We start from the raw sequence: 15,336 nt of genomic DNA on the forward strand, positions 1-15,336 counted from the left end.
TTGACAACATTTATTTATGTTAATCAACAACTGAACGTGTTAAATCACAACCATACAAATTAAAATCATATTTTCAACCACTAATTCTAATTTCAATATAATATTCCTATAGTAAAAAGTTGAACAATTCTTAACATCATTAACTAAGTAAATTACCATCTGTCAAAAATCAGATTACCGCACTATAAAACAACTAAACTAAACTTAAAATCAAATTAAATTTCTTTGTTAACCTTTCTTTTTCTTCAGATTAGTTAGAAAAAATAATCATTAAGTTTATAACAAATTCAATTTATTCAAATTTCAAAAATTCTCTCTCTCTCTCTCTCTCTCTCTCTCTCTAAACTCCATAGCTACGAACTCCACTTTCCGAGCTTCATTCTTCTTCTTCTTCTTCGATCAACCTACATGCGATTATCATGTCTCTCCTCAGTCGATTCTTCTACAAAAGACCTCCAGATGGGTTACTCGAATTCATCCATAGAGTTTACGGTAAAATTTTCCCCTTTTCAATTTTGATTATTCAGAATTCTTCAATTTTGTTCATTTATGTTTTTCACTTGTAGTTTTCGATTCGTGTTTCTCCACTGAAGCATTATCAGATGGAATGTACGAGCTATACCTTCACGAAATCGTGACTGAATTACATGAAGAGTTTCCAGAATCTTCGTTTCTAGCCTTTAATTTTCGCGACGGAGAGAAGCGTAGCAATTTCGCTGAGTTAATGTGTGAATACGATGTTATTGTTATGGATTATCCGAAAAATCACGAGGGTTGTCCTCTTTTGCCACTTTCTCTTGTTCAGCATTTTCTTCGTGTTTGTGAGAGTTGGCTTTCACTTGGGAACCATCAGAATGTGATTTTGTTTCATTGTGAGAGAGGGGGTTGGCCACTTTTGGCTTTTTTGTTGGCGTGTTTGTTGATTTTTAGAAGGGTTCATAGTGGTGAGCGTAAGACGCTTGAAATGGTTCATAGAGAAGCACCTAAGGGCTTGTTGCAGTTGTTGTCGGCTTTGAATCCTTTGCCTTCGCAGCTTCGTTATATTCAGTATGTTGCAAGGAGGAATATTGCTCCTGAGTGGCCTCCGCCAGAGAGGGCTTTGTCTTTGGATTGTGTTATTCTTAGGGGAATTCCTAGTTTTGATTCGTCGAATGGATGTAGGCCAATGTTTAGGATTTTTGGGAGGAATTTGCTTAGCAAAGGTGGACCTTCTACTCAGATGATTTATAACATGCATAAAAAGAAGCACTTGAGGCATTATCGTCAGGTTTGCGGTTTTGTTTTTGTGTGTTTTGGTAGTGATTGAGTTTAATGTGTTTGTTGAGTTGATTCTGTTGGTTAATAGAGTTGATGTTGGAATTTGTTGTCTACTTTTTGAATCTCAGGTAGACTGTGATGTGATTAAGATTGATATTCAATGTTTAGTGCAAGGAGATGTGGTTTTGGAGTGTGTTCATTTGGATTTGGATCCGGAAAGGGAAGTGATGATGTTCCGTGTGATGTTTAGTACGGCATTTATTCGATCGAATATATTGATGCTGACCGCTGAAAACTTAGACATTCTTTGGGATTCTAAGGAGCGGTATCCGAAAGGCTTCCGGGCTGAGGTGAGTGCGTGTTCTAGTATTATATACAAATTATAACTGTTTACCACTTGTGATGATTGTGAATTTGGTCTAGGAAGGTTACTGGTTGTTCTGATTGTGTTTAATTTCTAAATATAGGTTTTATTTGGGGAGGTTGAAAACTCAAGTTGTCAGAGAGCTTCGGCGGAAACAACCATTTTGAATGGTGAGGAGAGAGGTGGATTACCCATTGAAGCTTTTTCAAGAGTTCAAGAACTTTTTAGTGGAGTGGATTGGGGTGACAATGGTGATGCAGCGGCAGTGTGGCTGCTTAGACAGCTTAATGTCTTAAATGATGCCAAAGAGTTTTCGAGGTTGCAAGGTAAAGGAAGTTGGTTTTCGTCGCCAGCTGACTCTGAAGAAGAATTTAATGAATCAAGTGTTGCTGATAGTTCAGATGAGGCCTTTGATGTTACTCCCAAGTCTTCTGCCGATTCTTCAAAATTATGGACATCTGACATCCCTGATTTGGATCATTTAGCCTTAGAAAACAGTGGTGCAAGTTTTGTAAATCCCACTTCAAGAATGTCTGATCATTTATTGACAGATAATGTTTCATCACCACATCACGTTTCTGGTCCTCCTCTTGGTTGGAACACTGATAATGCTGCTGGTCCACCTCCACCCCCTCTCCCTTCCATGGCCAGCAACGCTAGCAGTGCTTCCACATTGTCTTCACTTCCTCCTCCAGGACCAGAACATACAAGTTCAGTCCCATTACCTCCACCCCCACCACCACCTCCTTCAGGATTTGCTCAAACAGGTTCATCTCCAACCCCTCCACCTCCAGGTCTCGTACAGACAGGTTCATCTCCCCCAACCCCACCTCCGCCTCCTCCAGGTCCTGTACGAACAGTTTCAATCCCACCACCTCCGCCTCCTCCAGGTCCTATACGAACAAGTTCAATCCCACCACCCCCACCTCCTCCAGGTTCTGTACAAACACATTCAATCCCACCACCTCCACCTCCACCTCCTCCAGGTCATGTACAAACTGGTTCATCCTCACCCCCTCCACCTCTTCCAGGACCTGCACGATCAGCCCCACCTCCTCCTCCTCCTCCTCCTCCTCCTCCTGCCCCAGGTGTTACACACATAGGTTTAACCCCTCCGCCACCCCCACCTCCTCCTCCAATTCCAGGACGAACAAGTTCTGCTCCGCCACCTCCACCTCCTCCTCCAATTCCAGGACGAACAAGTTCTGCTCCGCCACCTCCACCTCCTCCTCCAGTTCCGGTACGAACTGGTGCAGTCCCGCCTCCTCCACCACCGCCTCCTCCCGGTCCTCCACGAGCAGGTTCAGCCCCACCACCTCCACCACCACCTCCTCCTGGTCCTCCACGAGCAGGTTCAGCCCCACCACCTCCACCACCACCACCTCCTCCAGGTCCTCCACGAGCAGGTTCAGTCCCACCACCTCCACCACCTCCTCCAGGACCTGCACGAACAGGATCAGCCCCACCACCTCCACCACCTCCTCCAGGTCCTCCACGAACAGGTTCAGCCCCACCACCTCCACCACCTCCTCCGGGACCTACACGAACAGGTTCAGCCCCACCACCTCCACCACCTCCTCCAGGACCTGCACGGACAGGTTCAGCCCCACCACCTCCACCACCTCCTCCTGGACCTGCACGAACAGGTTCAGCCCCACCACCTCCACCACCACCAGGTCCTGCACGAACAGGTTCCGCCCCACCACCTCCACCTCCTCCTGGTGTACGAAGGGGTTCAGGTCCTCCAGCACCAACGCCTCCTAATGCTCCTCCCCCACCACCACCTGGTCGTGGTTCGTTGCTGGCACCTCCTCTTACTGCAGGCAAGGCCTCTAGTGTGCCTCCACCACCAGGCAAAGCTTCTTTAGCAACAACAAATGTGGGAAGAGGTCGTGGTACTGGTGCTATTGCTGTTAAGAAAACTTTATTAAAGCCTCTACATTGGGTGAAAGTTTCTCGAGCAGCACAAGGTAGTCTATGGGCTGATTCACAGAAACAAGGCAGTGATTCAAGGTACTGATTTTTGACTTTTCATACTGATGTCATCAGACTTAATTTTCCTATGATTTGTTTCATAATTACAAGGTATTATCGTTAAAGATTTGTTTTATGAAAATGTTGTGAGACTTGCTGTTTAATCTAGTAATGACCAATAGTATGCATCCCCAAACCCTTCATTGGATATATTTCTGATTTCAAATAATGAAATATTTTTAGGGCCCCTGAAATAGACATATCAGAACTTGAGACCCTGTTTTCAGCAGCATCTATTTCTGATGGAAATAGTACTAAAGGTGGACTTCGGCGTGGTTCTAATATTAACAAACCTGAGAAAGTACAATTGGTAAGCTACTCCTCATTGTCATAAATTATTTTATTACCTTCTGCTTAGAGTTTATATGTAATTATAATTATAATACTATGTAATGATAATTAGGGATCACTATTAAAATGGAAATCAATAGACATTAATCATCAAAACTGCAGTCTCCAAAGATCCAGATATTTTTTTACGGTCAACTAATTGACGCCTTTAAGAAAGGGACAAGTACAGAAAATTTGATTGCTAATATGTTTTATATTGGATTGGATTGGATTGAATCGGTATGCAGTTTTCTGTTGAAACAACTATTCCGCATTGCAGTTTGCAGAGGTTTTAGGATATGGCACCTTAGTATTATTATGTGCTCTCTAAACCTAATTGAGTTAAGATGCCTTAATAATTATTTTCTGATTTTTAGTGTCTGATTGATAAAAGAAATATATAACTAATAAGTTCAGAATTTAATTTATGTTTCACTGTCAGGTTGACCTGCGTAGAGCATATAATTGTGAAATAATGCTCTCCAAAGTCAAAATTCCTCTGCCAGATATGCTTGTAAGTTTCCCCTAACCCTGCATTCAGTTGATTTTAGGACTTGTAGTTTACCGGATGCAACCAACTCTTCATTCCTTGTTTTAGATGTTTTTCTCTGTTGTGTCATATCACAAATATAGAATTAGATAGAGTCCTACAGTGTTCATTTATCTATGTAGCCAATTAGTGTTGACATTGATGTTAAATACGGACAATTTTGTGAGTTGATGCTCAGCTCGTCTCTCTAAAAAGATACCCAGAGGGGTTGAATTTCAAAGGAGAATTTCTCATATTCCTGTTTCTATTTTCTTTTTTCCTTCATTAAATTCTTTTTTTTATCACAAAATAGAAGGACAAATTAAATAGGAGGAAAATACTTTTTGAGGGTATAAGGGCATGTGGAACGAATGAGATAAAGTACATCATCAGTCTTGCTACAAAGTTTTGAAAGAACTAAGTAGAGATTAAGACAAGAGACTCTCATCATGAAAAATAAATTTGGTGTTAGCTGGGTTTATTTTATTATATTTTTTCTAGCTTTGATTTTTGTGGGTTTTGTTTTTGGTTCCAGAAAGCAATTTTGGCATTGGATTCTTGTGTTCTGGATATTGATCAGGTTGAGAACCTCATCAAGTTCTGTCCTACAAAGGAAGAGATGGAGGTGCTGAAGGTACTCCTCTCCCCCTTGTGCAATAACCTATAAAATGTTCCGTGAACTGCAATCTGTGACTATTTCATGTAATAAATATATTTGAAAGGAGAAAAACTATCTTTGAAGGTGAAGAAACTGAATATTAATATAAAAAGATACCTAAAGTTTAGAAGTAGCTGTGTTTTTTAATGGTGAAGAAGGAGATTGTCTTTTTATATTTCACTGCTAAATATCTTTCTATTTTCAGAACTATACCGGGAACAAGGATATGCTTGGAAAGTGTGAGCAGGTTCTCTCCTTCTTGATACCCTTTTGTAAATGAATCCTTGCAACCGTTGTATGTCTATTCTAACAAATTATTTACTTTAATATTTTCACCAGTTTTTTATGGAGCTGATGAAGGTTCCACGAGTAGAATCCAAGTTAAGGGTGTTTGCTTTTAAAATCACCTTTTCTGGTCAGGTACGTTATCTAGGTTATTACTACATGTGCATATTTTTGCATGCTATTAAGATATATGCTTAAAGACTTGTTTTTTTTTTCTTCTCCAGGTGAGTGACTTAAGGAAAAATTTGAATACAATCAAAGATGCAACCAGAGAGGTACTGTTTAATGGCTCTTACTTGACAAACACATACCATCATTGGGCTGCGTCATTAAATTGGTTATATTATTACTCATGCGTACAGGTCAAGGAATCTGTAAAACTTCGTCAAATAATGCAGACTATTCTTACGTTGGGCAATGCCTTGAATCAGGGAACAGCCCGAGGTATCTTTATGATATCTTATTATACTTGAATGTATTTTTAATTTAAGATGGGTATTATTATGCTCTTTAGCTTACATTTTCTATGTTGTTCAATGCAGGATCAGCAGTAGGATTCAAATTGGACAGTCTTCTCAAGTTATCTGATACCCGTGCAAGAAATAACAAAATGACTTTAATGCATTATTTGTGTAAGGTGCGTATTTCAAAATCTTCAAATCATATTTTGCATTGTACTATTATATTGATAATGTAGTTGTGGACTATCCTGATATAATATTACACCCATAAACGATCATGTGAAAGACAAGAATTATTAGACGATAGGCTTAGATTTAGAGGGGGGTGCATAGATCCCGAGTTAAAATTTTTGACAAAAATAGTTTTGAAAATTTTATGGCGCGGAAGCAAGTTAAAATATCCCGGGTCAAAATCATTTAACCAAACCTGCTATCAAAAAACTCGGATATGCGTAGTAGCGACAACGGTATGATAATGATTCACAAATCGATCAAACACAACTAATCACAACTAATTGAATGCAAAACAATAGGGAAAGTCTACTTCTAATGATAATTCACATAAAAAAATCAATTGAAGCAATTTGTCGAACACTTAGTGTGCAATCACTATTGTTTGAAATTTTATGTGGTATTGTTGATATTAAAAACCAATCACAACCTAAGGAATTGTGATCAATTCAACAACACCAATTTCAAAACGTAATAAAAAATTATTATCCAAACAATTTGATCGAAAGATCGATGAAATCGACAATTTGCAAACCGTAAATAAAAGAGAGATAGAGAGAGAGTACACAAGGATTTGTTTAGACAGTTCTCCAATCGATCTCGCTATGTGTACGTCTGCCCTCAATTCGAATTCGAATTGAGATAGTATAATATATCTTACTTTGCAAATGTATGAATACAAGAGAGATGTAGCAATCCAACCCTACAAACCATAAGTTTGATGTTGATTCTGACACATTCTCTTTCCTTGATCAAAGCTTGATCAAGTAACCAACAATGCCGTTTCGATTCACCGTCTCACGCTACTTCTTTGTAAGAAACCCCTTGTTTTTCAAAGTTTTCCTTGTCCAAAACCTTCAATTCCTAAAAGATTTTGGAGGAAAACCCCAACTCGATTTTCTGATCGCCCAGGACTGGACATCTGGAGCGTGGAAATAAATGGTGGGTGATCCGATAGCGGAAACCTCATTATAGGTGGCCCACCGGATCTTTAAACCAAAGTCTCTTGATACCATGATAAGAATGTGTGGTTGGGCCTAACTCAACCTTATAAAACCGGTTGGTAGAGTGAGTACTGCCCCCGTTTATAAACACATGTTCAAATCATATATTATCCGATGTGAGACTCTTAACACTTCTTAATGTTAAAATGCACAACTAGACTCAGATGATACCGTCCAATGTACAACTAGTTTTGACATCATACAAAACACATCTAATGGAAAGTTGCACGGACAAGAATCTCCCTTTTCATTCTGAAAAAATTTGTTGCTGTAACTTCTGATTTATCGAACACTTCAGACAGTGTTTGGTTTGTTTGTGTTTTTTGCTTTTACTTAACATATTTTCACGAATAATTACAAAAATATTCACTTATTTTCACTGTTTCATGTATTCAAACTTTTGGCAAGGAGCTTGTTGCTTAGTTTCTCTATCATTATCAGTGCTTTTATCATAGAGCTAACTTTAGAAACATGGTTGGGAGACTAATATTTTACTAGCTCTATTAATAGTCATGTTATTTAAGTTTCTTATATTAACTCTGATATCCAATTTTTAACTTTTTATTTTCCCTTTTGGTTCAATACATGAGTTTTTAATTCATTTTTGTTCAGTGTTATTTTATAGCAAAAATTTGTCCTTTGTTTTTCGCCGGTGTTCTTTTGATGCTATATCCTTACAAAAGAAGTTTCCCCTAATTCTAAGAATTTTATTTGTGTTGCTAGCTTCTTGCTGAGAAAATGCCAGAACTGATAGATTTTGACAAGGATCTTCTCAATTTGGAAGCTGCTTCTAAGGTATTCTCCTTGACAGTAATGCTAGACAATCACTGTATTTTTCTTGTCTAAGGTTAACTGTTTATGCATTTGTGCCCCTGTCCAATATCTAGATCCAACTAAAAGCATTAGCTGAAGAGATGCAAGCTGTGCATAAAGGTTTAGAGAAGGTTGAGCAAGAACTCACTGCTTCTGAAAATGATGGTTCTATATCTTCAGGATTTCGCAAGGTAATGAATATAAACGTTAGCCTTTGTACTTATCTGAAACAGGAAATACTGCTCTTACCTAAAGATACTTTTCAACGAGAAATGGCAACTTTTTTTTTTTTATCTCATTGAACACAAATCCCGTTATCATGCATCGGGCTAATTTTGTTTTTATACAACTTGTTTTATTGCCCGATAAGGAAATCCTTGATTTGATAATTAAAAGAAATTTTTATCTTGTTGAACTATGCGTCGAGGTAATTTTGTTTATATACAGCTTGTTGTTTTGTCCAATGAGGAAATCCTTGATTTGATTATTAAAGAAAATAACTGATTGCACATGCTCGTGATTTTATGAGTAATGTTTCCCTTGTCTGCTCAGGTGTTGAAGAGTTTTCTTGATTTTGCCGAAGCTGATGTGAGGTCACTTATATCATTGTATGCCGATGTGGTGAGTCCTGTTACAGTTTATCTTTTCCCCCTCTTTTTTCAGGGTGTTTTTCTAGGATGGTGGGAGATTGCATACTCTGAGAAAAGTTGAATGCTCTTCCAAGTCCAACTACTACTTATTTATCATTTTTTACTTTGAAACTTTCTCTCGTAGGGAAGAAGTGCCGATTCTTTGTCCCAATACTTTGGGGAGGATCCAGCTAGGTGCCCCTTTGAACAAGGTCTGTTGTATTCTTCAGGACTGAGTTTGTTTTAACTCTTATTTGGTGTTTAGGATTATTTTATCACTTCGCTTTAACTCTTAGTTTGGTTTAACTCTTATTGGTTATGTTGTTGATCTTAATCCTACAAGGATTCTTAGTTAGAACTATCGGGGCCTGTTTTGTGCACCTTGATATTGTAAATCACAAAGCAAATAGTCGCCTAATGCTTTTATCAGCTTATCACACATAAATCATGTCAAAGATTTTCTTCTTTTAAACCTCTGCTATTGTTGCAGTGACACAAATACTTATTGTCTTTGTAAAGACCTTCAATAAGTCTAAGGAGGAGAATGAAAGGCTAGCAGATGCCGAGAAAAAGAAATTAGAAAAAGAAGCCATGAAGGAAAAGGCAGCAAATAACATGCATTCTAAAAAAGATGTTGTTCGATCAATATTATAAACACGCACGAGGATGGTTACTCTCAGTTCAAGCTCGCTGAAGTTAAACTATGCCATTTGCACTCAAATGCAATTCACGTGTTTATGCACGCATGCATGCACTATTGGGGTTCGATACCTTCCACGACCATGCTGGCCGTCATATCAAGGTGCATGCATCTCCTCTTGTGCTACTGGTAAAGGCGAAATACATCAACATGCTGGAGGTCTCTTGTAATTATACCACACAGACAACTAATGTTAAATATAGAAAATTCATTTTGCTCATGTTTATTTATTCTTCATGAGGCATTTTGCCCCTCTTTAAAATAGAGGCCATATATAAAAATAGAAATTCAAATTTCCTTATACTATCGAATACTGTACTTATTTGTAATATAGCAGCAGGTGTTTTGTAGTTCAAAGATATGTTGATACACAACGATGAATTCTTTGGTCTTAACATGTATATGTATGGCATGACAATTTTTTCACCCATATTGAGTGTGTAATTTTAGCTTTCTTTCACATACTCTTCCACATTTTGAACTCATAAACCCTTCATTCTATGTTTGGTTTCGCAGCAAGAGTATCGGATTGATTTTACTCCGACAAATATATATATATATATATATATATATATATATATATATATATATAAAATTGTTGAAATACGAGAGAATGGAAGATATTTGTATAAAAACCTGTGTTTGAATAACAATTCGAAAGTTTTTTATATATATTGAAATATATAGCTCATCGTATCAATTACATACGGATTATGTAATATTTTATCATAGATAAATTAAGAATATTCTATATATACAAATATCAAATTTGAGCATATAAATTAAATGCACAAAGTTTGTTACATATATAATTAGTTCTAGGACTTTGTAAAGATTTTGTAAACGCACATGTTAATTGATCATTAGAGTTGATAAAATTTGTGACAAAGTTGCATGATTCAATCTTCTCTCTAATAACATGACAGTCTATATGTTTGTTCTCTTATAAAAAACTAGTTTCGAATGTAGCTTTGTTATCATAAATGTTATTGGTCTTGCTTCTTCAAATTGAAATTCTTTGAGCAACTGCCTCAGCCAAACGAGCTCACATGTTACCGGTGCCATAGCCTTATATTCTGTCTCGATGCTTGATTTTGCAAATACGTTTTATTTCTTACTTTTCCACAATATCAGATTTCCTCCGAAAAGTACACAATATCCAAAAGTGGATTATCTATTAATATGAGAGAGTAAACTCAATCAGCATCAGTGCCATAGCCTTATATTATGGAATATTCTATATAAATATAAAGGGTAATTTTAATCAAAAACATAGATATGTTGGTTATTTTAAAGGAGTCTAACACATTGATTTTTTTAATCAGTGAAATTTTGTAGTTTAAAAATACTTACAGAATCACTACAATTGTATGAGAAAGAGGATTTCAAGGATTAGAGATGTTGCGACTTTAATACAAATTTGGTCCCTTAAAATATTAGTTAGGAAGTGAAAAAGATTGTTGTTCTGAGGCTTCTGATTTTTTGGCTTTTTCCTTCTCAAGCAAGTAAAGCCTCTCAGCTTCTGGAACTGCCTGTATGATTGTATGCAACTTGAAATTTAACTCATCTATCTTTTCCATGAGTCTGTCATTTGTAAACATTCCTTGAATGACAGTTTGGATGGTATCCCAGCTCTCTATTATTGGTAAAGCAATTATCACAGCAGAACCTATAGTTCCCCATCCTATAGCAATTACTGCCCAAAAATAGAAGTATCCTTTGCTGAACTCCCCTGTGATAATGAACAAACAAAAATGTGTTATGTTGCAAAATCATGTTCATATAGCCCCCTATCACATTATAATCAAAGATCCTCTTTTTAGATTCATTGAATAACTGATGTATCTAAAATTTTCTTTTCAGGTTCATTGAATAACTGATGTATCTCTAGATCAGATACATCAGTTATTCAATGAACTTGAAGATAATCTTTGCTTAAAACAGCGGCATGCAATGCAAAATTACCTGCTGGGAGGGATAGAATAGGCCATAGTATAACTATCAAAACAGTAAAACCAACACCCCACTTCACAATCCATACTTTAGCCTTTATTAACTTTTCTTCTTTAAACTCTTCCATTGGCAAATCAGTTTTTTCCTTTTCAACCACAGTGATTTGTTTAGTAGTACTCCAATCATAATTCTGAGGCCACAGCATGCTACATACAGCATGGACACCTCCACCTGTTAATATAGAAACAAGGTTTCCAGCAAGCATTGGTGCATTTCTTCCACTTGTATCAAGGTTTATCTTTCCATACTCTATTTTTGTAACAGACAACCATGTGACTATTCCAAGAACGCAACCGAATACTGTTCCGAGAATGGCTCCGATTGCATTTGCTTTTCTCCATAGAAGCATGAAAGCAATAGGAATAACTGCTGAACCAATCAAAACTCCCATTGCAAGGTACATCCATCCTAAAGAAACTCCTACTTTGTTTAGTATAACTGCTAACATTCCCATGAAACATCCAAATCCTAGAACAACTCCTCTTGATACTTTGAGGATTTTCTTTCCACTTGCATTTGGGTTTATGTAAGTTCTATAAATATCATATGTGCACAATGAGGATACAGCAATTAGCTCTGATGAACCAGCAGAAGTCACTGCCCTGGTAAAAAAAAATTGTTGTTCATGAGTGAATCGCCGATTTAGTCCATAAAATTGTAGGCGTCGAGTATTTTCAACAGGAAGTAGATTCTAACTTACATAAAAAGCATGGTAAGAAGAAGAATTGATCCACCTTTCCCCATCAAAGCTACAGTAGTAGCCGGGGGAACAAGTCCGCGACCTGCTTCACTTTCATTTAGTGGTAAATCAAGGGCCAGTGCTCCCAAACCAAGCGCGGTAGCCAAAGAAAATGGAACTGCAAACCAGACCAAACCTCCCAACAAGTAGCCCTTGTGAGTTGATGAAGGTCTTGCTGCAATAGCACTCACCCAATATCCCTAAACATTTCAAGTTTAAAACAATCAATAGTAAATCGTAACTAATGTAGAGTATTTCTAAGCATTCAAAGTCATGCTTACATTGTCGACAAACACGGTGCCAAAGTTGCCAACAATATTTATAATCCCAAAAACTAAGCCACCTGAACTAAGCATTGTTAAGTAAGAGCCTTTGTGATTTCCACTAACAGGACCACAAGATTGTCCATGGTGTGATATAGGATCTTGACATGCTCTCGATTTGCTCGCAACCTCGAGCAACCGATTGTAAACGACACTCGGACTACCAAGCTCGCTGCTAGAAGTATAGACAAGGTAGACAAAAATGACCAAAACAATGTGCACTGAAAATAAAAAAAAAACAAACACACAGTTTAACAATATGATCCATGAATGAAGCAAAAAGTTAATACAATTAAAAAAAAAGTGATTAAAAGTTGAAGCATTGTACCTATGACAGAATGTATATAGCTTGCTAAGAATGTGGCCTTTAATCCACCAGCTAGTGTATAGACAATTACTCCAAGTGGTATTAGAAAGCTAGCAGCATAAATGTTGACTCCAGTTAATGCATTTACAACAGCAGAACCACCAAGAAGTAACATCGCCGTTACGATTATATTTGTCATGAAACAGAAGAAAAGGAATACAATGTGTGCTGAAGTCCCCCAACTGAGGTAAACAGACATTGTTACCATATTAGAACAACAAAAGGAATCACTTTTACACTAATAGGTTTCACAGACATGTTCAGTCATATGATCAGACGCCAGTGTAAACAAAGTAACATACCGGGCTTTGACAATTTCGCACACGGTATGAGCATAAGGAGCCTTTCTTTTAATCTCTATAGCCATAATTCCAAATAACATCACCTAATCATTGTCAAGTATCAGCCTTATTTCATTTTCCATTGTCCAAATTCCAAAATATCAAAATTTAGAGTTATAAGAAACTTCACATACTTGGATGGTGGCTCCACTAGCATACCAGAAAGGTCCACTAACTCCATACTCCCAAGCAACATTAGAGCTTTGCAGGATTGTAGCAGCCCAAGTCCACTGCAGAAGCACAAATTCAATGTTGAGAAGAGATAAGAAAATTTAGCTAACTTGAGGTTTGTAAAAAGTGTGGAATAAGAAGAGACTAGTATAGAATCAATCACCTGAGACACAATGACACTAGCAATGAGTCCTGTCTTAACATTTCTTCCTGCTGTATTGAACCATTCAGAGGTGTGGCGGGACCCGACATACCTTTTCTCCAGCCATACCTGTTCCACAAGCATACCAGAATGTGGTTCAATTGGCAACACAAAATAAACCGTTTTCATAAGCTATCCTAGAACTTACGTAAGTAAGACGAAAACAACTTATAGACATGTCATATACTGTTTTAACAAGTTCTTTCAAATCGTCTTATGACAGTAGAGACGACCAAATAAGTCTTTTCAAATCGACGATTAGTCCTATAGTCGGCCAAAGGATCGAAGCTGTGGGATCCTCAGGATTCTATTGGAGAGCCAAAGAACTATAATTACGATTCGATAAAAAAAACAATAAAAAGTAAATTCAGCATGATCTGAAAGCATATGAAAGTACACACTAGCTATCAGAAAAACATGTGGTGGAATGTTAGGAAGTGATTTTCTACTTGTAGGAAGAAACTTAATAAAGGGTTAGTAAGTTAGTAGTACTAACCAAGAAAGAGGTGAAGAGAGCAAAGAAAGCACCAAAACCAAGAATGATTGAATATCCAACTCCTTGGTTAAGAAGAGGTTTGGCTTCAAAGAAACTTGTTTGTCTTACACATCCACCTCCATTTTCAGACACATGATAGTACTTGCTAGAAAATTGAAAGGGTGGACACTGTGATGAAGAATCCATGAAAGAAGGAACTGTTTGACTTAGTTATTTCATATTATTTATCTTCATACATATGCAGCAGCTATATATTTTCCTAAGTATTCAATCAAACTAAGAAGGTATCTAAATATTAAATATTGAATATTGTAATAAAGGAATCTACAGGGTGGATTCCGTTCATAAGGTCCAAATGTTGAATATTCTCATAGTAAGGATTTATGAGTTATGACCATACTACTAAAATGAAATGAGATTGTTATTATTGTTGTGAATTTATTATCAGCCGAAAGAGTTGACTAGGCATGACAATGTGATGAGAATTCTGGACTAATAAGTTAGGTGAGTCGAGCAATGATTTTTTTTAAACTCTTGTGCTAAATTTTCTTCTCAAGTTAGAAGAAATTCTTGCTTGGACATGTTGGAACTAGATGAGTGATGAAGTTTGGTTCCTTAAGTTTAACGATAACATAATTGATGTAATCGAATAACTTGTCTTTAAGGTATTTGTAAACATAGAAAGTATCTTAAAGAAATCGTGAAAAAAGTATTTGTAAACATAGAAATAAAAAGTGTCTTTTGTGTAAACATAGAAAGGTACCTTGATATTCTTATGTGTTTAGAATATAATTTTTATGTCAAGATACCATTTCGATAGAGTGTTGTTGTCGAAATGTTCGGTGTAAAAATTATTTAGTTATCGAAATGTTGAGGTAGTGTATCTTGACAAAAAATTAAGACTTAACTTTATTTTATGTTTTAGCTTAGTCAGGTTAGTTGTAGATTGTTTGGTGCACAAGCAATCTCAACATATAAATAGGAAGGTACCCTATCATTATAATAATGCAGTTGCATAGAGAAAAGATTGAAAAACTTCAGCTTGAAGGCAAAGAGAAATCCTAGAGAAATATTCTTTTTTTTTCTTTTCTCTCAAACCCTAATTTCTATTTTCTTCCCCAATTCATCTTTTCTTTTCTTATTTAATAATCGTTGTGCAACAGAATCATCTTGCAACCAAGGTGTGGTTGATTCACTCAAGTGAAGAGTGAAGAACAAGATGAAGAATCAATCATAAGAATTGATTATTGTTCATCAAGATTGATTCGGGATTCTCCAAGTTTTGAGTGTAATTCCAACATCTGGTATCTAAAGCATTGGCTGTGTGATTCTTGGGAAGCATAGTGCAATGAATCATTCGAACGAGCATTTTTCAGTAAGTCTTCTAAT

The 15,336-nt window shown here is 36.9% G+C and overlaps 2 protein-coding genes across 7 annotated transcripts; one reads left to right on the forward strand and one right to left on the reverse strand.

Moving 5' to 3' along the window:
- The first annotated feature begins 281 nt into the window (after positions 1-281).
- LOC127119864 (formin-like protein 14) lies at positions 282-9,725 on the forward strand. Of its 6 annotated transcripts, none has more exons than XM_051050221.1 (17): positions 282-492; positions 567-1,267; positions 1,386-1,607; positions 1,725-3,123; positions 3,220-3,634; positions 3,839-3,965; positions 4,428-4,499; positions 5,050-5,148; positions 5,378-5,419; positions 5,512-5,592; positions 5,682-5,901; positions 6,000-6,094; positions 7,877-7,948; positions 8,041-8,157; positions 8,519-8,587; positions 8,741-8,807; positions 9,086-9,725. In XM_051050221.1, the coding sequence occupies exons 1-17, from the start codon at positions 420-422 to the stop codon at positions 9,247-9,249; spliced, it is 4,035 nt and encodes a 1,344-aa protein (XP_050906178.1). In that variant the 5' UTR covers positions 282-419; the 3' UTR covers positions 9,250-9,725. The 6 variants fall into 6 exon arrangements, with proteins under 6 accessions (XP_050906178.1, XP_050906177.1, XP_050906180.1 ...); XM_051050220.1 differs by having other exon boundaries at positions 283-492; positions 1,725-3,634; positions 5,682-5,732; positions 5,820-5,901; XM_051050223.1 differs by having other exon boundaries at positions 283-492; positions 1,725-3,027.
- Positions 9,726-10,580: 855 nt separating this feature from the next.
- On the reverse strand, positions 10,581-14,530 carry LOC127119865 (urea-proton symporter DUR3). Its single transcript, XM_051050224.1, has 9 exons — positions 13,948-14,530; positions 13,413-13,520; positions 13,213-13,308; positions 13,040-13,122; positions 12,699-12,919; positions 12,329-12,591; positions 12,009-12,247; positions 11,261-11,910; positions 10,581-11,027 (listed from the first exon to the last, which is right to left on the reverse strand). Exons 1-9 carry the CDS (start codon positions 14,131-14,133, stop codon positions 10,732-10,734), a joined length of 2,142 nt encoding a protein of 713 aa, XP_050906181.1. The 5' UTR covers positions 14,134-14,530; the 3' UTR covers positions 10,581-10,731.
- Positions 14,531-15,336: the final 806 nt, after the last annotated feature.

This window comes from Lathyrus oleraceus, chromosome 2, assembly GCF_024323335.1.
Source record: "Lathyrus oleraceus cultivar Zhongwan6 chromosome 2, CAAS_Psat_ZW6_1.0, whole genome shotgun sequence".
NCBI classification, from domain to species: domain Eukaryota; kingdom Viridiplantae; phylum Streptophyta; class Magnoliopsida; order Fabales; family Fabaceae; genus Lathyrus; species Lathyrus oleraceus.

What these genes read in the sequence shown, in the direction of transcription:
- LOC127119864 (XM_051050217.1), top strand. Translation starts at nt 420, where the DNA reads ATGTCTCTCCTCAGTCGATTCTTCTACAAAAGACCTCCAGATGGGTTA. An exon ending in AACCTGAGAAAGTACAATTG is followed by an intron (nt 3,966 to 4,427) that starts GTAAGCTACTCC and finishes TTTCACTGTCAG; the next exon opens with GTTGACCTGCGTAGAGCATA. An exon ending in TATCATTGTATGCCGATGTG is followed by an intron (nt 8,588 to 8,740) that starts GTGAGTCCTGTT and finishes TTTCTCTCGTAG; the next exon opens with GGAAGAAGTGCCGATTCTTT.
- LOC127119865 (XM_051050224.1), bottom strand. Translation starts at nt 14,133, where the DNA reads ATGGATTCTTCATCACAGTGTCCACCCTTTCAATTTTCTAGCAAGTAC. An exon ending in CTAGTGTCATTGTGTCTCAG is followed by an intron (nt 13,309 to 13,412) that starts GTGATTGATTCT and finishes GTGCTTCTGCAG; the next exon opens with TGGACTTGGGCTGCTACAAT. An exon ending in CTAGTGGAGCCACCATCCAA is followed by an intron (nt 13,123 to 13,212) that starts GTATGTGAAGTT and finishes GACAATGATTAG; the next exon opens with GTGATGTTATTTGGAATTAT.